Source organism: Salmo salar, chromosome 20 (genome assembly GCF_965601325.2).
Source record: "Salmo salar chromosome 20, fSalSal1, whole genome shotgun sequence".
Lineage (NCBI taxonomy): Eukaryota > Metazoa > Chordata > Actinopteri > Salmoniformes > Salmonidae > Salmo > Salmo salar.
The window spans coordinates 13,438,819-13,460,790 of record NC_138310.1 but is presented as its reverse complement, the minus strand read 5'-3'; the positions used below and the strand labels follow the sequence as shown (position 1 = coordinate 13,460,790).

At 43.5% G+C, this 21,972-nt stretch overlaps 1 protein-coding gene across 6 annotated transcripts in view; it reads left to right on the top strand.

The window, feature by feature from the left end:
- aifm3 (AIF family member 3) overlaps positions 1–21,972 on the top strand; it is a 52,060-nt gene that overhangs the window by 16,982 nt on the left and 13,106 nt on the right. For 5 of the 6 annotated variants that reach the window (XR_014381807.1, XM_014160802.3, XM_082966198.1 and 2 more), the window contains one exon: positions 18,357–18,580. Coding sequence is in view for 5 of the 6 variants with exons in the window: in XM_014160802.3 (XP_014016277.1) it covers positions 18,550–18,580 (31 nt within the window). In the remaining variant the exon portion in view is untranslated. Of the gene's footprint in view, positions 1–9,706; positions 9,978–18,356; positions 18,581–21,972 lie in introns of those variants that run through there. The other variant, XM_045702963.2, reaches the window with a different exon arrangement.

Here is a 21,972-nt window from a genome sequence, read left to right as displayed (position 1 = left end):
GCCAGGACGGGTTGTGCTAGCCTTACGCTCCAGACCTCCAGTGCGCCTCCATGGTCCAGTATATCCTGTGCCTGCTCTGCGCAGCCGGCCTCCAGTGCATCTCCCCAGTTCGGTGAGACGTTCCAGCTCCACATAAGAAGCCTCCAGTGATGATCCATGGTCCGACGCCTCCAGTGATAATCCATGGCCCGGAGCCTCCAGTGATAATCCATGGCAAGAAGCCTGTAGGGATGATCCTAGGCCCAGAGCCTGTAGGGATGATCCAAGGCCCAGAGCCTGTAGGGATGATCCATGGCATGAAGCCTCCAGTGATAATTCATGGCCCGGAGCCTCCAGTGATGATCCATGGCACAAAGCCTCCAGTGATGATCCATGGCGCGGAGCCTGCAGCGACGGCCCGCAGTCCGGAGCATCCGGCGGCGGTCCGCAGTCCGGAGCATCCGGCGGCGGTCCGCAGTCCGGAGCCTCCGGCGGCAGTCCGCAGTACAGAGCCTCCGGCGATGATCCGCGGTCCGGTTCTTTCGACGATGATCCACGGTCCGGTAGTACAAAAGCGGAGGGATCAGCGAGCGGAGCGGGGGCTACGCCCCGAACCGGAGCCGCCACCATGGGTAGATGCCCACCCGGACCCTCCCCTATAGGTTCAGGTTTGCGGCCGGGAGTCCGCACCTTTGGGGGGGTACTGTCACGCCCTGACCTTAGAGAGACGTTTTATTTCCTCTAGTTTGGTTAGGTCAGGGTGTGATGGGCAATCTAGTTTTTGTATTTCTTTGTGTTTGGCCGAGTATGGTTCCTAATCAGAGGCAGCTGTCTATCGTTGTTTCTGATTGGGAATCATACTTAGGCAGCCCTTTTTCCCTCCTTCAGTTGTGGGATCTTGTTTTTGTACAGCTCAGTGAAAGCCTGCAGAACGTGACGTTCGTTTTCCTTTGTTTGTTATTTTGTTTAGTGTTCTGAGTATAAATAAAATTGAATCATGAGCACTTACCACGCTGCACCTTGGTCTCCTCCTTACGACGATCGTCACAAAGGGTTTCAAGCTTTGGTTGATTTCAAATGGAAATCCAGAAGTTAATTAAAAAAAGACAGTGCCTTCAGAAAGTATTCACACCCCTTGACTTTTTCCACATTTTGTTGTGTTACAAATTGGGATTAAAATGTATTAAATTCCCCCCAAAATTCTCAACGATCTAAATCAAAAACTGTAATGTCAAAGTGGAAGAAACTCCAGTGGTAAGATACTCCAGTGTGTATTTGGCCTTGAGTTTTAGGTTATTGTCCTGGTGAAAGATGAATTTGTCTCCCAGTGTCTGTTGGAAAGCAGACTGAACCAGGTTATCCTCTAGGACTTTGCCTGTGCTTAGCTCTATTCCATTTATTTTTATCAACAAAAAAAACTCCCTAGTACTTGCCTATGACGAGCATATCCATAACATGATGCAGCCACTACTGTGCTTGAAAATATGAAGAGTGGTACTCAGTGTTGTACTTGATTTGCCCAAAATAGCACGTAATGATAGGACGCATGGGGAGTGAGTACTTCCATTTTGTACCGACAAAACTGTGGTTATATGTAGAAACAAGACAACAAAGTTTACAGTAAGCCTCTAAAATCTCTGAATCAACATATCCCCAAGCAATTGGAAAAGCATGAGTGATCAGTTGTGTACAACAGCGAACCAATGAGTTGGTAAAACGGAGCGGTGACACGAATCCAAACAACTTCTATAATTTGTTATTACAAAGGTAGATTTGCTCGAAAAGAAAGTAGACGCTATCGTGTCAGACACGCACAAACAAGGCATTTGAATGAATGAACAAGATAACAAAATGAGTCTTTTGGAAACAAAGTTGCAAACATTCGAAGATGAATTGGACCAGCTAGAAAATAGAATTAGACAAAAGAGCATGAGAAAATTGTCCTTACCGGAAGACGAGGAAAAAGGTGACCATACCAGCTATGTGGTCAAATTGATATCAGAGGAACTTCACGTGGCTATATCACCAGAAGATATGGAACGATGCCACGGGATCGGCATTAAACAAAATAACACTAAATACCCAAGCATGGTAACCTTCAAACGGTGGAACTATCAAACCAAAATAAACATTCTGAGGTCACAGGGGGGAAAGGAGATCAAAATCACCGGTTGGTCCATTCGATTCGTCCAGGACCTGTCTGCTAAGCTGAAAGAGAGACGCAAGGAATACATTCCGATCAGACAGTCACTGGAGGAAAAGGGGATCAAGCCTCAGCTCTGTTCCCAGTAGTGCAGTGGGTATGGAAGGGAACGCAAAGGATGGAATTCACAAGTGCCAATGAAGCCCTAGCTACAAGAAACCTTCCCAGTTGAAGGAGGAGAGCCCTCTGCTCCGGGAAGCGGACGAAGTAGGAAAAAACTATGAGTGCACTAGGCTACATACAGGAATCCCTAAGACCAGCTTATTGTAAATTGAAATCATATCCTTTCCCCCTCCCCCCAATACACTCTACAGTCATGGCCAAAAGTTTTGAGAATGACACAAATATTAATTTTCACAAAGTATGCTGCCTCAGTTTGTATGATGGAAATTTGCATATACTCCAGAATGTTATGAAGAGTGATCAGATGAATTGCAATTAATTGCAAAGTCCCTCTTTGCCATGCAAATGAACTGAGTCCCCCAAAAACATTTCCACTGTATTTCAGCCCTGCCACAAAAGGACCAGCTGACATCATGTCAGTGATACTCTCGTTAACACAGGTGTGAGTGTTGACGAGGACAAGGCTGGAGATCACTCTGTCATGCTGATTGAGTTCGAAAAACAGACTGGAAGCTTCAAAAGGAGGGTGGTGCTTGGAATCATTGTTCTTCCTCTGTCAAACATGGTTACCTGCAAGGAAACACGTGCCGTCATCATTGCTTTGCACAAAAAGGGCTTCACAGGCAAGGATATTGCTGCCAGTAAGATTGCACCTAAATCAACCATTATCGGATCATCAAGAACTTCAAGGAGAGCGTTTCAATTGTTGTGAAGAAGGGTTCAGGGCGCCCAAGGAAGTCCAGCAAGCACCAGGACCGTCTCCTAAAGTTGATTCAGCTGCGGGATCGGGGCTCCACCAGTACAGAGCTTGCTCAGGAATGGCAGGCTGGTGTGAGTGCATCTGCATGCACAGTGAGGTAAAGACTTTTGGAGGATGGCTTGGTGTCAAGAAGGGCAGCAAAGAAGCCACTTCTCTCCAGGAAAAACATCAGGGACAGACTGATATTCTGCAAAAGGTACAGGGATTGGACTGCTGAGGACTGGGGTAAAGTAATTTTCTCTGATGAATCCCCTTTCCGATTGTTTGGGGCATCTGGAAAAAAGCTTGTCCGGAGAAGACAAGGTGAGCGCTACCATCAGTCCTGTGTAATGCCAGTAGTAAACCATCCTGAGTCCATTCATGTGTGGGGTTTCTTCTCAGCCAAGGGAGTGGGCTCACTCACAATTTTGCCTAAGAACACAGCCATGAATAAAGAATGGTACCAACACATCCTCCGAAAGCAACTTCTCCCAACCATCCAGGAACAGTTTGGTGACGAACAATGCCTTTTCCAGCGTGATGGAGCACCTTGCCATAAGGCAAAAGTGATAACTAAGTGGCTCGGGGTACAAAACATTGATATTTTGGGTCCATGGACAGGAAACTCCCCAGATCTTAATCCCATTGAGAACTTGTGGTCAATCCTCAAGAGGCTGGTGGACAAACAAAAACCCACAAATTCTGACAAATTCCAAGCATCAATTATGCAAGAATGGGCTGCCATCAGTCAGGATGTAGCTCAGAAGTTAATTGAAAGCATGCCAGGGCGGATTGCAGAGGTCTTGAAAAAGAAGGGTCAACACTGCAAATATTGACTCTGCATCAACTTCATGTAATTGTCAATAAAAGCCTTTGACATTTATGAAATGCTTGTAATTATACTTCAGTATTCCATAGTAACATCTGACAAAAATATCTAAAGACACTGAAGCAGCAAACTTTGTGGAAATTAATATTTGTATCATTCTCTCAACTTTTGGCCACGACTGTAGACTGCTGCCTGATGCACAGTATATAGACTCATTGAACATTGGTCACAAATCGTTTCTGTAGTTAAAAACAGGTAAGATTAGCATTCCTGCAACATTATTTTGTTAATTTTATTTGATATCTGAGAAATTAAGCTAATCAATTACTAACTTTATAAACTCAGCAAAAAAAGAAACGTCCCTTTTTCAGGACCTTGTCTTTCAAAGATAATTCATAAAAATCCAAATAACTTCACAGATCTTTATTGTAAAGGCTTTAAACACGGTTTCCCATGCTTGTTCAATGAACCATAAACAATTAATGAACATGCACCTGTGGAACGGTTGTTAAGACACTAACAGCTTACAGACGGTAGACAAATAAGGTCACAGTTATGGAAACTTAAGACACTAAAGAGGCCTTTCGACTGACTCTGAAAATCACCAAAATAAAAATGCCCAGGGTACCTGCTCATCTGCGTGAACGTGCCTTAGGCATGCTGCAAGGTGGCATAAGGACTGCAGATGTGGCCAGGGGAATAAATTGCAATGTCCGTACTGTGATGCCTAAGAAGGCGCTACAGGGAGACAGGACGGATAGCTGATCGTCCTCGCAATGGCAGACCACGTGTAACAACACCTGCACAGGATCGGTACATCCGAACATCACACCTGCAGGATAGGTACAGGATGGCAACAACAACTGCCCGAGTTACACCAGGAACGCACAATCCCTCCATCAGTGCTCAGACTGTCCGCAATAGGCTGAGAGAGGCTGGACTGAGGGATTGTAGGCCTGTTGTAAGGCAGGTCCTCACCAGACATCACCGGCAACAACGTTGCCTATTGGTACAAATCCACCGTTGCTGGACCAGACAGGACTGGCAAAAAGTGGTCTTCACTGACGAGTTGCGGTTTTGTCTCACCAGGGGTGATGGTCGGATTCGCATTTATCGTTGAAGGAATGAGCGTTACACCAAGACCTGTACTCTGGAGCGGGATCGATTTGGAGGTGGAGGGTCCAACATGGTCTGGGGCGGTGTGTCACAGCATCATCGGACTGAGCTTGTTGTCATCGCAGGCAATCTCAATGCTGTGTGTTACAGGGAGGACATCCTCCTCCCTCAGGTGGTACTCTTCCTGCAGGCTCATCCTGACATGACCCTCCAGCATGACAATGCCACCAGCCATACTGCTTGTTCTGTGCATGATTTCCTGCGAGACAGGATTGTCAGTATTCTGCCATGGCCAGCAAAGAGCCCGGATCTCAATCCCATTGAGCACGTTGGATCGGAGTGTGAGGGTTAAGTTTGCTGAAAATAAACGCAGTTGACAGTGAGAGGACGTTTATTTTTTTGCTGAGTTCATGTACAGTGCCTTAAGTATTCCCACCCCTTGAATTTTTCCACATTTTGTTGTTACAGCCTGACTTTAGATAAAACTGAGTTTTGGAACTGGCCTACACAAAGTGGAATTATGTTTTTTGAATTTGTTACAAAGTAATAAAAAATTAAATGCTGAAATGCCTTGAATCAGTAAGTATTCAACTCCTTTGTTATGGCAATACTAAATAAATTCAGGCATACGAATGTGGTTAACAAGTCACATAAGTTGCATGGACAATAATAGTGTTTAACATGATTTTTGAATGACTACCTCTTCTCTGTACCCCGCACATACAATTATCTGGAAGGTCCCTCAGTCAAGCAGTGAATTTCAACCACAGATTCAACCACAAAGTCCAGGGAGGTTTTCCAGTGCCTTGCAAAGAAGGGCACCTATTGGTAGATGGGTAAAAACAGACATTGAATATCCCTTTGAGTATGGTGACGTTATTAATTACATTTTGGATGGTGCATCAATACACCATCACTTAAAATATACAGGCGTCCTTCTTAACTCAGTTGCCGGAGAGGAAGGAAACCACTCAGGTATTTCACCATGAAAAGAAGGAAGCCTGTACAGAATTTAAAAAATCCAAAACATGCATCCTGTTTGTAACAAGGTACTAAAGTAATACTGCAAAAACAGTGGCAAAGCAATTCACTTTTTGTCCTGAATACAAATGTTTGGGACAAATCCAATACAACACAATGGAGCTAAGCATAGGCAAAATCCTAGAGGAAAACCTGGTTCAGTCTGCTTTCCACTAGACACTGGGAGTTGAATTCACCTTCCAGCAGGACAATAACCTGAAATTTAAGGCCAATGATACACTGAAGGTGCTTACCAAGAAGATGGTGAATGTGGCTGAGTTAGATTTTCAAGTAGATTTAAGTAAAAAATGTATGAAAGACTTGCAAATGGTTGTCTAGCAATGATCAACAAACAATTTCAAAGAGCTTGAAGAATTTTGAAAAGAACAATGGGCAAATGTTGCACAATCCTGGTATAGAAAGCTCTTAGAGAATTACCCAGAAAGGCTCATAGCCGTAATCGCTGCAAAAGGTGCTTCTACAAAGTATTAACACGGGTGTGAATGCTTATGTAAATGTATATATTTCTGTGTTTAATTTTCAATACATTTGCAAACATTTCTAAAAACCTGTTTTCACTTTAATTATGGGATATTTTGTATAGATGGGTGAGGGGAAGAAAAATATTGAATCCATTTTGAATTCAGGCTGTAACAACAATGTAGGATAAGTCAAGGGGAATGAATATTTTCTGAAGGCACTGTACACACCTTATTCTCGACATAGCTCATCCTACTTAACTACTGCTGTACATATATTTCCTACTTATATATTGTCCATACTGTCTATACATATTTATATTCTGGACTCTGACATTGCTCGTTCTGATATTGTTTGTTCTGATTGTAAATGTTTTTTTAATTTGGGGGGGTGGCATTATTTGTGTATTAGTATTCTACTGTTAGACACTTACTGGACTGCTGGAGCTAGAAACATAAGCTTTTCACTGCACCTGCTTTAACATCTGCTAATCTGTGTACGCAACAAATACAATTTTGATTTGGGAGAAAAAGGTCAAGCCGTAGGGTAGTTCTGTGTAAGTGAGACCAGTGGACTCCATAGGCTGAGTAAATGAGGAGCTCATGTCGTCAACCTTTTTTTCAAAGAGATGGAGGAGGAGAGGAAAAGACTCCCAGAGTTGGAGACAGAGGCTTGGAATTTAGAGTGATAGAAAGCAGCTTTAGCAGCAGATACAGAAGAAGAGATGGTAGAGAAGAGGGAGTGGAAGGATGATAGGTCCTCCGGAAGTTTAGATTTCCTCCATTTTCGCTCAGCTTTCCACAGCCCTATTCTATGAGCATCCGGTGAGTCTCAATGTTAAATAATTTCTGGGTAACAATTAAGTACCTTACTGTAATAGTTTTCCTTTTAAAATGGTAAAAAATGAACAAAAATACCTTTTTAGCAAAAAATGATTTCTCAAGCTATGATTTTGCTAGGACTGTCTGGAGGTGGTCTGAGTGAAGGGCCCAATTGGAGGGCTATGTAACCTGAAAACTAGCTGTTATTGGCAGAGAGGTTTAGAACTCTCTTTGTTATTGGTCTGTTGACGTATACAGCCTGGTGATGTCAGCAGACAAGCCAAAACTCCACCCATGTAAAACCTGCTGATTAGACGATCCTGTTTCAATTGTAATTTCAACCAAATGGAAATAACAGTAATATTTTTTTTCTTCTGACTTTTACAGTGTTACTTTCATCAGCTGTTGTACAATATGATACAAAGCATAGGGAAAACAACATTTTGACTGCACTGGTGAAAATGGTTGCTTGAGGAACCAAAATCATTTCTGATACAGATTTACTGAAGCTACTGTACATCTGACTCTTGATGTCACTGAATGCCCAAGGCAGTTCAGTGAAGGTGGCCTGCTGTATCTGTGTGTGGGTTTCATCATGACCTGGATGGGTCAACATTCTCCTGACAGTATAATGGTTTTTTTTCTTTTTTCACCTTTATTTAACCAGATGGGCTAGTTGAGAACAAGTTCTCATTTACAACTGCGACCTAGCCAAGATAAAGCACAGCAGTTTGACATATACAACAACACAGAGTTACACATGGAATAAACAAACATACAGTAGAAAAAAATAAAAATCTATATACAGTGAGTGCAAATGAGGTAAGATAAGGGAGGTAATGCAATAAATAGGCCATGGTGGCGAAGTAATTACAATATAGCAATTAATCACTGGAATGGTAGATGTGCAGAAGATGAATGTGCAAGTAGAGATACTGGGGTGCAAAGGAGCAAGATACATAAATTAATACAGTATGGGGATGAGGTAGTTGGATGGACTGTTTACAGATGGGCTATGTATAGGTGCAGTGATCTGTGAGCTGCTCTGACAGCTGGCGCTTAAAGCTAGTGAGGGAGATAAGTCTCCAGCTTCAGTGATTTTTGCAGTTCGTTCCAGTCATTGGCAGCAGAGAACTGGAAGGAAAGGCGACCAAAGGAGGAATTGGCTTTGAGGGTGACCAGTGAGATATTCCTGCTGGAGCGCGTGGTACGGGTGGGTGCTGCTATGGCGACCAGTGAGCTGAGATAAGGCGGGGCTTTAACTAGCAGAGACTTGTAGATGACCTGGAGCCAGTGGGTTTGGCGACGAGTATGAAGCGAGGGCCAGCCAACGAGAGCGTACAGGTCGCAGTGGTGGGTAATATATGGGGCTTTGGTGACAAAACGGATGGCACTGTGATACTGCATCCAATTTGTTGAGTAGAGTGTTGGAGGCTATTTTATAAATGACATTGCCGAAGTCGAGCATCGGTAGGATGGTCAGTTTTACGAGGGTATGTTTGGCAGCATGAGTGAAGGATGCTTTGTTGCGAAATAGGAAGCCGATTCTAGATTTAATTTTGGATTGGAGATGCTTAATGTGAGTCTAAAAGGAGAGTTTACAGTCTAGCCAGACACCTAGGTATTTGTAGTTGTCCACATATTCTAAGTCAGAAGGGTCCAAAGAAGGGCCAGAATTATACAGAATGGTGTCGTCTGCGTAGAGGTGGATCAGATAATCACCAGCAGCGAGAGCGACATCATTGATGTATACAGAGAAAAGAGTCGGCCCGAGAATTGAACCTTGTGCCACCCCCATAGAGACTTATCTAGAAGAAAAAGAAACGCACACCTATTAAGGCGAGGTGCTGGCTAGCGGAGTAGAAAACTTGAAAATAAGGGAGAGCCGCACACTCTAGGAGCTCAGATGGAAAAATGTAATATCCAACGTTTCGACAGCCAAGCTGTCTTCATCAGGGTATCATCACAAACACTGCAAGATGACTCGTTTATATAGTGTCAGAAGACACACAGGTGTCTGTAATCATGGCCAAGTGTGGCCTAATATCATTGGTTAATTCTCAAATATAAAAATGGCATACAAAGAACAGCATACAAAAAAACAAATGGATAGCATACGATCATAAATTCATTTTAGACTACACAAGCTTACAAACAATTACAATGGCTAAGTCACAATAATCACAAGAATGGCTTAAGATCAAAGTCTATGTTGAGACCGAAGGGTGCAAGGGTCTTTAAGTTAAAGATCCAGGCAGCCTCTCGTTTTAACAATAAATTATCAAGGTCACCCCCTCTCCTAGGGAGGGTGACATGTTCGATGCCAATATAACGCAGAGACGAAATCGAGTGGTTTGCTTCCAAAAAGTGGGCCACAACCCCCATAGAGCCAGAGGTCCGGACAACAGGCCCTCCAATTTGACACACTGAATTCTGTCAGAGAAGTAGTTGGTGAACCAGGCGAGGCAATCATTTGAGAAACCAAGGCTGTTGAGTCTGCCAATAAGAATGTGTTGATTGACAGAGTCGAAAGCCTTGGCCAGGTCGATGAATACGGCTGCACAGTAATGTCTCTTATCGATGGCGGTTATGATATCATTTAGGACCTTGAGCGTGGCTGAGGTGCACCCATGACCAGCTCTGAAACCAGATTGCATAGCGGAGAAGGTACGGTGGGATTCGAAATGGTCGGTAATCTGTTTGTTGACTTGGCTTTCGAAGACCATAGAAAAGGTGGAGGTGCAGGTGTGGAAAGTTGTTATATCTGGGAATCACATTTTTTTCCCCCTTATTTTACCTGGTGTGTGATACCAACCCCTCGGGAGTGCCACATCGGTGATCAAGTAAGGTGCTATTGGCTCTGGTGCAGTTAAATGTTCATGCAGTTGGAGTCCTCAACTGGAGTCCGTTGAGAAATTAAGCATGTTTACCTGGGCTGCTCAAAAAAAGTAAAGTCCCTTTTCTGAGAAATGGAGGTGGCCATCGATTTGAATTTGGTCCTCTGTGTTTAACATTCTTGTTGATTTAAAAAAGTATTTATTCTTTTTTTAAACATTTGGTTTCACACAGATCCATACTTAGGGTGGTGATGGGTGGGGGTACTGCCTAAGGTTTGAGCCATAATGGCTTATTCCCAGCTACATTCCAGTGAAAGGTATTACATTTGTGGGGAGAAGTGAGTGAAACTGACAGCTTGTTTTCAGGAAGGATCATTAGCACTGCTTGGGGACAGGCCCAATGGTGAGTGACTGGGATCTGCGTCATGTTGTGAGGACCAAATCTGCTTAACCTACTTTGGGTTAGCACAAAATATCTCGGGCTTGCTTGAACCTCATAATAGCAGCCTTTCTGGTGCAGTTCTGATGTTCATAAAATATTAATTTGTACGGAATTATTGATATGGCAACATGGAAGATATAGTGCTCTTCCCTTACAAAAAAATACTATATATATATATATATATATATATATATAGTTGTTGAAATTTCAGATGTGGTTTTTGGACACCTGTGAAGTTTTCCCTAAATTCCCCATGTGACATTTTTTCCCCAGGTTTATTTTCTTTTACTTCCAGCTACAGCTGGTCTCCCATCCAGGGACCAACCAGCTATACAGTGGTTGTTTACATTTACTTTGTTTACAAACATTGGTGTAAAACAAGCTTATATTTTGTGTTCTGATGGGGAATGACAGTTAAACTAAGCTCATGAGGCATTTATACATTGTATACTGAGTATACCGAACATTAGAAACAGCTTCTTCATATTGAGGTGTCAAAAGCGTTCCACAGGGATGCTGGCCCATGTTGACTCCAATGCTTCCCACAGTTATGTCAAGTTGGCTGGATGTCCTTTGGGTGGTGGACCGTTCTTGATACACACGGGAAACTGTTGAGCGTGAAACCCAGCAGCGTTGCAGTTCTTGAGACAAACCGGTGCGCCTGGCACCTACTACCATACCCTGTTCAAAAGGCACTTACATTTTTTTGCCTTGCCCATTCACCCTCTGAATTGCACACATACACAATCCATGTCTTAATTGTCTCAAAGCTTAAAACTCCTTCGTTAACCTGTCTCCTCCTCTTCATCTACACTGATTGAAGTGGATTTAACAAGTGACATCAATAAGGGATCATAGACTGACCAGTGAATCCAGGTGAAAGCTATGTCATGGAAAGAGCAGTTGTTCTTAATGTTTTGTATAATCAGTGTATTCTTCAAGAATTTATGGGTTCATATTTACAAGTCCAAAAACGGATGTAGCAACTAAGGATTGCCCATTTTACAGGCAGTGACCTTCAGACAGCAGAACTATGTCGCCATTTGAATGTGATCCATTAACCTGCCCCAAAAACAATTATTCTGTCCACTGTTTTGCGAATGTCTTGCAAAATCGTTCCCTTGTCCTGCATTTGGGCTTTTTAGATTTTGTCACCCTAATTCCACCGGTGGAAACATTGCTACTGCAACATGTGAACACCATCTTTTCACATGTGAGGAGAATAACATTATTTCAACCCCACATGTGAATCTGCAATTCCACATGTGGAAGTGAGATTTTCACAGTTGGAGTTTTCTTACATGTGAAATTGCATTTCGCATGTGTGGTGAAAACAACATGTTATTCTTCTCACGTGAAAAGATGGTGTTACCATGTGAACTATAATTTAGTACATGTGAAATCTTAAGCTCAACATGTGAAAACAGCTATTTCACATGTGAAAATACGTTTTTCAAATGTGAAATTGCATTTTATTTGTAAGGGTTCAGTCTTAATGAAGTTTTTGACTGTTATTGATTTCTTCATAGGGAAACATCGTTCTAATACAAAATTACATTTTGAGATGTGTTTGTTTGTTGGTGCGTCATTGAGAGTGGAAATAATGAACTGTTGCCATGGAGATTTTCACAAATTGTGTAGGGAAAAACAAACGCCCACATTATTCCCCAAAAGAACCAGGCTTACCCAGTTGTTTATCATGCTCAGCTTCTATATTACCTTTTTAAAAAGATGACAAAAGTGAGTCTTGATCATTTCATTCCATGCCGCAAAATAAGTCTTAACAGTTTGAGAGTGATGACACGGCACAAACTTTTTACTGTGTGAAACGTGTTTTGTCATTCAGTAGAACGATCTTTCCATGTCTCACTTGGTCTCTAGTACTTTAACCACTGCTCCGTTCAACAGGTCAAGCTTGATTTTTTTTCCTTCTTTAGTTTTTTTACCTCTTGGACATTAAGCTGTGCTCTGAATATCAAGTACTCCCTTTTAGTTGCACCACCAAAGGATGTTTTGCTAATGAATCATACTGTTCTTATGCTTCTTACTGTAGTACCGCACTCATATTCCTATCAACCGCTGTATTGTTAAGCAACATCAAGTGGGTTGAAATACCACAAGTTCTGGCAGGGGTGTGTGGGCAGTGTTTGGCAGCAAAACAAATGTGGTTTTGAAACTCATGGGGCCTCTGCTTCCCTTCACTACAGAGTGACATTAAAGTGAATAGGTGCTAAGGCTGTTAATGGTTAACACTTATGTACGCAACATGTCATGTATTAAGTAACAATGTACTGGAAAAATGTTACCAATTAACACTATTACTTCCACTTTAAGGGCATTTGGACACATGCATGCGCGCACACACACACACACACACACACACACACTCACACTCATTAGCTTCATGGTAGAGAGAGAAGGGTTGAAAACAAGTGACAACCTTTTCTCAGCCTTACATTGTTGCCAAGTGTTGCTGGAGGGCAGAGCACACAGGAATAGTAATAGCTGCTCTATACAACCTCAACCAGGTTTGGGCCTCACAGACATACTGTATTAAAGAAATCGCTAAAATATGGAGTTCTCTTCTCCGATCTAATATATGTACAGACGAGCAGGTTGACGGACAACTTCATACCCTTTCCCTTTCAAACGAGCGGTTGATGAGGCTGTTTTTTTGGTGAAAAACAAATATGTTTTAACAATGCCACTGAGAGGACTGTGGATGGTGTTGTGAATGCTAATGGCTGTTAGTGTTAGGCTAGTCTTAACTACCACAGTGGCCTTTCCAGGACTTTGTCCATGTTTCTCAGCATCATGAATAGCTTGAAAAGCGTATTGGTTCATTGTAAAAATGTTGAGCCATGGTTGATATACTGTAAGTATTGTATTTCAATTTCCAAAATGGGCAGTGGTTCACATAAATGCAAACACACCACACACTACAGGAGAAGGGCTTGCGAAAACTCTAGGTTACTTACGTAACCCTGGTTCTGTGAGATGTCTCACTATGGGATGCGCCTGGGTGTGTCCGTAAGCTCGAAATATCCAATCACACAGCTGTTGGATACCGAGTGGTGAATGAGAGCTCCTCCTCTCCATAAAGGGAGGCTTTAACCCGCCAAACTGGTCATTCTCGAGCATGCCTCTCCTCCTTGCACTCTTGCTCATCTTCCTTGCGATCTCACTCATATTCATATAGAACCGGGGTTACGGAAGTAATACTCATTTTGATGTCTCACTATGGGACAACTCCCATAATGCAGACATGCTCTCCGAAGCCAGTGTAGTTCCAACAGCATCATCCCTCAGATGCCACAAGTATGCCACAAAAAAAGTGCAGAGACATCCAGTCGGTAAAGACCTTATAAATGTATGAGGGGTTGCTGTACGTGCCAAAATGCAAATCTCCAATAATGAGATGCCATCGAACAGTGCCCAAAAGGTAGCCATACCTTTGGTGTAATGAGCCCTTCGGGGCTGTAGCCTTTGCTATTATATTTTCCAATACACCAGTTTCCACCATCCAAAGATGGCTGTTAACGAGGTAGGGGGGCCTTCCCTTGCAGGGAGGTGCCCAAAAAATGCAGGGGTCATTGCCGCAAATGGTGGAGACACTCTACTTCCATAGACGGGAAGAGCGGTGGGTGTAACCACAAGCTCCAGGGCACTACAACACAGTTGCCACAGAGCCTAGGCATAAAAGAGTGGGTTTGGGTACCCAGGAGGACCCCGGGGAACACTGAAGGCACGTACGGTTGCTTTGCAGCCATAGGGTAGACTGAAAAGCAGGTTAGAAAGAGAAACATGACATTTCCCCACTTTCCAGCGGCACAACAGGCCACCATGGGAAAGCCTCAAGCACAACATGTAGAGGACCCAAACGGACCCAAGGACAATCAGACCAAATTGGATCAGAGTGACAAAAAAAAGCATGTTTATCAGCCAAGTTGCTCTTTTGGTTAACAAATAGGTCTTTATATGTTGGCTAAGCCTTTACAAGTCAATAAAGTCACCTTTATTAGCGTAAAATAAGTATTCTATAGGCTATGCAAAGCCGTGGTCGGTCCATTCGGGTCCAACCGAGTCTATCAGCTGTAGTTACATAGACCCGATGACAATCAAACAGCACCCGTCTTGGGTGGACCCTTGAAGACCTCTAGTTCCATGTGACGGGCTAAATGCTTGAAGACTGGTTTTGTGTAAGTGACATGCACCCTCAACTACAGAGGGTGTTACCCTACTGTAAATGTCCAGGCCTGTGTGACAGGTGAGCTGTGACAGGTGAGATGGCAGTTAACTGGACCTTTTAGGAGATCCTCCCTCTGTTTCCAAGGGATGATCTGTGTAGGTCACACCACTTCTCCAAAAACGCATCTCCTGTTTTACCAAACGGGGCGTGTGGGAGGGGCACTGTCACTCTGGTGAAAGGTCTTGACTTGTCGGCTTGTCACAGGCAAATCTCATTTGGGTCCACAGATCCCTGCGTAACGGTAACTACCAGGACTGGGTAAATGCGGGAGAGTGATCTCCACCAACCAGGGTATCCTTGGTCATTTGAAGGGCTCGAAGATGAGGGATAAGCCTGTGGCAGGTCTAGGAGAGAGAAAAAGCTTAGGACATTACCCTTGAGAGGCTGTGCCAGTGCTTCCACTCCTACTGGTGCATAAACACTAAATAGGGACGGGTTCTCCAAAACCCTCCATAGGGTTGTCGCTTTTTACAGTCTGCATCTATCCAGACTGACTTGAAAGACAGAGGGCGGGCTCTCAGGAACTGGTTTAAAGTGCCAGTGCGAGCGTGTCATGCGCACCCCAGGACAGGATAACATTGCAGGGGAGGGCAGAGAGTGTGTTCCATTGCTGGGATATCCTCGTAATGCGTCTGAGGCATATGGGCATAACGTTTTATCCAAAACATGCCTGATCCTCTTGGACTGTGTCCCTAGTAGGTGGCAATGGGTATGGCTATACCGTGTCACCGAGTTGGGGGTTTTGCGCGAGAGAGCAGCCAACGAAATGACACAATGCTTCAACCGGCGTAGCTTAAAGGTGGAAGGAAACATGCTTGTAACCCAGATGTCCTAATCCTAAGCAATAGATCAGCTATGTGTCTGGTCTGTCTTGGCCCTTCCTCGGAGAGAAGGGCTAATTAGAGCAAACATTTCCCCAAAGGGAGAGTAGAGCTGACTATTTCCCGACTGCGTGATCAAGCGCAGGTAGGAATGGATTTGGTGTACCAGATTTCCTCAGACCAGAAAATATGAGTAATGGAAAACCTTACTGACTGTCCTGTAGCTCGATGGAAAACTCTATGATAAGATTTCCCCAAAAACATCCAGAGAAACCCAGTGGGTTACGGCGATCTTTGATGTGAACCCCGGAAACCTGTATTAGTGTATGGAAACGGGAATTGACTGCCACCTCCTGGTGATAGCACTGAGGAGGTACTCATGTGAGCCTGTTTAAACTGTGTTGCTCGCGCAATAGACAGTAAAAGGCGAAAATGCCGCAAGGCAAGGGGAGCCATGTTTATGGCAATGTGTCATTCAGCTCCGTCAGTCAGAAGAGACTGGAGGGAGAGAGGACATGCTGACTGTCATCCTGGCTTAAAACATGAGAAGGTGCCTAGGGGATAGCGAAAGGGCGGATGGCACTTGGGGGTAAGAGTGCACATCCCCCATTTTCCCATGTGAGCGAAGACATTGGTGGTCTGAGTCGCCATGGGTCTTGGGCCCCCAAAGGCAGCTTGTTGCCTCCTCCCTGCTGTGAGGCTATGGCGAGTTACAGTGACCAACAGGCTGCCACGGGGCCTGGGAGGCTTCGCCTTCTTTCATACGCATTTCACACATCTGCATGGAGTCGACAGCGGGCCGAACAACTCCTTGGGTGTCACGGGCATCCAGGAGGTCCACTGTTTCTTTGTCTGTTAAGCTGGAAAAGCTTAGCCAAAGTGCCCTTTCTTCCAACACCGCCAGGCTCACGGTATGACCACAGCCAGGGATGGCATTACGTGAAGCCCGGAAATTTAGAGCCGTAATCATACAGATCTCATCCCAAGCATCCTTATTCAGGGTCCCCGAATCCAGTTGCTTCCACACATCCTTCACTAACTCTGCTTGGTAAGTCAACAATAAAGAGGTCACGTTAAGTGCTCTGATTGATAAGGCCGGGGCTTTGTATGTCTTATGGAAAATGGAGGCAGAAAAGCGCTCTGTCTTTCTAGGGAGGGAACTGACAGTAGTGTTGGTTGGAAGTGGTAAGCAAGTGACGGCTCCACCATGGGAGGGTCGGAAAACCCAGATTCTTCCATATTGTTCATGTCCATTCTCGGGAAACCCCTAGCCAGGATATTGTTGGCAATGGGCTTATCCCATGAGCTCCTAGCCTCTCTGATGCAGACTGGGAACGCGGGAAGCAGTTGCTTAGCGGGATGGCAGTCTTTTCCCATCGTATAGGTCCCTTCCGGGATCCTGGGCCCCCAAGGGAGCTGGCCACTCGACGTTGTGGTGGGTTGTGGGGAGTTGAGCCTCGGCCGGTGGCTGAGAGGGGAGGGAGGGGGTGGAAATAGCGGAGCATTTTAGCCTCCTTTTCAAACACACTCTAGAGAAATGTACAATGCTTACAGGACACTGGGTTGTCGAGTGCTTCTTGAGCATGCTCCCTTAACTGACAATTGTTGCATAGAGGGTGAAAATCCTTCCAACTATCATGGAGCTACAAGCACAAGAATGTGGTTGTTTGAGTGCTGTGGTAGGCTCGTCTAGGGTTGGGGCAGCAGTGGCCATTGTGTAAAACAGGGTTATGCTGAAAATGCCTGTTGTAAAACAATGTGTAAGTTCTGGGCTTTAGTTAGGCGTAAGCTAGTTCGTAGAAACCTTGCTAAAGCTAGCTAGGATGTGCACAGTGGGAACGCTACAGCCGCGAGGCTAGTGCTGCGTTTAGCTAGCTAGCAGCTATCCTTGCTAAGGTGCGCTGTAGCAAAGAGAGGCCAGAATGACCAGTTTGGCTACACGGGCTCTACACACTTACGCACACTGACACACATACAAACACTCACTCCATCATTTGCTCACACACACACATAATATGCACATACATTTATACTGACGCTACACACTCACTCACATACAATCATCATAAACAGTACACTGCTGCTACTCTGTTTATCATATATCCTGATGCCTAGTTACCTTACCCCTATGCATATCTACCTCTATCGACCCAGTATCCCTGTACATTGTAGATATGGTACTGGAACTGACCCTGTATATAGAATGTTTACTTACGTTATCGTGTTCTTCTTTTTATATCTCGTGTGTTTTTGTTCTACCTTGTTATTTTTAGTATTACATGGTTATTGATTACTGCATTGTTGGGTTTAGAGTTTGCAAGAAAGGCATTTCACTGTACTTGTGCATGTGACATTAAAACTTGAAACTCGAGAGGGGCTCACCTCATTCGCCACTCGACCTGTCTGTCTCCAATAAGACGCTATGTGATTGGATACTTCGGGCTTATGGACACGCCCAGGCGCATTCCCATAGTGAGAAAATCGAAACGAGTATTTGAAATAGAACGACGAGTAGTCATGTGAGAACCTTTATAGAGCTGTCTAGTGGTGCTGTCTGATGTTCGGGCTTTTCCAGCGACGCTGGTGGAGGGATAAATGTGAGGACGGGCTCAATGTAATCAACACATTTTTCACCCTCCACCAGCCTCCACTGGGCTTTTCAGACACTCCGTTGTTCATCACTCTCCCTCTTCCCAGGTGGTGATGTGGAGGTGCTGAGGTCTACAATGGCTGGCCTGGACCTACACCTGCACGTGCTGATACCCCCATTTCAACGTTGTCGTCATTACCTCCCAACCCAGCAACCCAACCCCAGGATCTGACCCCGTCTCCCCCTCACCTCCCCTGGGCTTCCTCCAGCCAGGCCTCCTGGCTCTACCCTGGGCCCATCATGGGAGGATGCCTCTCCAAAAGCAAACCAGGTGACCACCTTCGCCAACCTCGTTTTCCTTCCCTCCTTTAAAATCCTGGAATAATTGTCACTTGTTCTCCAGCTATATATAGGTCATACAAACTCCCCTCCTGACTGCCTTTGTAGCATGGCATGTTGTGGAGGATGAATTGTTATGCTCTCAATTGCATTGCCTTCAAAAGGGTTACATAGTCAAATATGAGTTTGAAACGTATGGCACAATGTAACAATAATAACTTTATTTGTACAGCACTTTTCAATACAAGTAACAAAGTGCTTCACATCATAAAATAAAAAATTAAAAGTACAAACAAAGACCGGAGGAAGGAGAATGAAAAAAGATAGCTAGTTAAAATCATACATTTGAAATCCTACATTCAAAGTATCTTTATAGAAGTGTGTCTTCAGTAGGGATTTCAAAAGAGATGTTGAATCTGCAAGCCTGATGTCCTCTGGCAGACCTTTCCAAAGTCTAGTGCCCCTAATGGCAAATTCCCGGTCTCCTTTCGTTTTCAACCTAGACTTTAGAATGGTCAACAATGCCCTGCCAGAGGATCTCAGGCTGTGTCCTGGCTCGTAGGGAGATAAAAGATCAGAGTTATAGGATGGAGATAATAAAGCCTTAAATGTCATTAGTACAATTTTAAAATCTATTCTCAAAGTGACTGGTAGCCAACGTAGAGAATCCAAAATAGGTGTGCCATGGTTACATTTCCTGGTGCCTGTTAAACGGCTAGCTGCAGCATTTTTTTTTTACATGGAACTCGAGCTTCAGGTCAGGGTCAAAGAAGACGTCAACGTATCTGGCCGTAGGCTTTACATTGGTGGCCAAATGAGCAAGGTTATTTACAGTATGGGTTCGAGCAAGGTGAGAGGCAAATAAAAACAACCTCTGATTTCTTATCACTGAAATTTGTCCGACATCCCACATTTGATGTCATTAAGACACTTATGAAGGGTAGCAACGCTATCTCGATCACTGGGTCTGATTTGGCTGCATACTGTAGCAGTTAAACTGAAAGTTATGATTGCGGATGTATGGCTGTTTCAAAGCAAACACATCGCTGTTTAAATGCAGTCAACTTGTTGAAGGGGGGCCGTAGGTGCTGAAATGAAATCTTTGGTTGTTCTTAAATCTTTGACTGTCAATAGTGCTTAGGGAGAGCGACTAATTCGTTTGTGGTTTTTTTCAACATAATTTTCACAAAAACAACCACCGCAATACGATCAAGTGTAGGGGATAGGGAACTTGTCTCCAGTACTATAGGGAGATTTTTTTGAGGGTGGTGTGTTGGAATAGATGCCCCCCACTGTGAAAGTCTAATTAGTCAGAGTCTGTAGGAAACAAATGGGCCCCTGAATGGAACCTTGGACACAGCAGTGATGAGTACCAGTATAGTCAACAAAATCAGACGCTGAACCAGACAAAAACAGATTTTACACAATGTGAGATAAATACATGTTTTCAATCTGTAAAATACAGTATCACACCATCAGGGTAAAACTTTACATTCGTGTCCTTACTACTCTGTAGTTATTCCTGTAAGTACAGATGAACATGTATTGTAATAACCCCTGTATTGTTACACTGTGCTTACACTGTACTTAGGGTTAAAAATTCAATCATAAAGAGGAACATTGAAAATTATGGTAATTATCTAAGTGTATTGTCACGATGCTGCAAATTTCAGAAAAACGTGGGCTTAGTCAAAATATTCCAGAACACTGAGTTTCTGCAGAATCAGTGAAAAGCAGATGTGTTAGTGGGAGCTGAAATGTCGTCATGCACGTGGCCCCTCAATTTGGTCCAATAAAATATTTGAGCAACATATTGTAAACACAGAATTGTTTCTAAGACTAGAAAGTCCATCAGTGCCCACTCAAAAAGATACAGCACATGATGCTTCTGAATGGAAAAAAATAGTAGGAAGATAAAGAAAAGGGGTGAGTGTGTGGGAAAGGGGGGATGACGTGATAGAATGCAGTATAATCTCCCCTATGTCGGAGTATCTCTTCCTTCAATGACAAGCAAGGGTATGTTTGTCCTGAGGTGTACAATTCACTCCGTTTTGCTCTTTGATGCATTGGAGAATCTCAGTGGAGAGAAAGGTCCCTTAACAAAGCAGGTAGAATCCAAAAACAAAGCAGTTTGCATTGCTAGAAGAAAAAATGATATATAGAACTGCAAATCACCCTTATTTTTTAGCAATGTATATGATGGTAAAAAATACAATTTATACATGTTATTTACAGTATGAAAGTAATGGCTTGGTTACACAGCTACACATCATGGGCAGATAGCCAAGGAATCAGTTAAAGGTAACAGGTTTTAGGACAGAGTCATCTGACATAGTTTGCTAATCATTGACAAATAAACCCCTGTCCAGGAGAAGATGAGTAGAGGACCATAATATACACGTTCTATATGATTTTAATGATGATTTAAAAATATTTTTATTAAATGCTAATGCACATGAATGGGCTGTGCCGCTTACATTAGAATGAAATAATGATTGAGTTCGTTATTTAATGTTAAATGATGGTGTTACTCGTCATTGTATTTATTTCCTGTATATCTCTTATGAAATACATGTGGCAATTACTGGACATTTTAAAGATGCATCTGATGTTTAGGAGAGATTCTGACTTCAGCATGGAGCGTATGGTTGAGTATCAACTTATGGATTCAGAATGGTCCTGACCTGTGGATGGGATTTTTATGCTATTTAAAATCAAAAGAAAGATCATCAAAAAAGATATATATCTCTATAGCAAATCTAATGTACAAATTGTGAATTCCTCTTCTGTAAGATTCTATAATATCTCTCATATTAGTCTAGAAAGATCCCATATTAGTCTGGGGATGGAGCCTCTCCCCTTTCCTCTCCTGCGATTGCAGTCACTCTCATGATTTTCCAGTGATTTTAATTAAGACTCGCTCAGCAGGTGAACATTCCTGCCAGATTACCATGTAAGAACCGGATGGTCAGCACATTTCTCCAGCCGAAGAGATAAAGCTAGCTGCAGTGAAAACGGGTTACAAAACCATTTCTTCGAATGAAGAAATACAAAACCCTAGAGGCAACTGTCATCAAATGGCTCTTGGGCACCTCACAACAAAGAAACCCACACATCCACTTAGGCTTATCCCTGTGTGTTATTCAGGAACGTATCTAATGCATGGTGTAGTGATCCGAAATATATACTGTATCTGAACAGTCAAAATCATGTTTTTCATGAAATTGGATGATATTTGGATGAAACCAGATCAAAGTATGATGACCAAAGTATGAAAAGTGACTGTTGCTTCTACATTGATAAAGTGTGATCATAAAGTTACTGGTCCCCTCCCCCCATGTCAAACACTTGGATTCAGGAGGCGGGATTATTAAGGGGATAGTG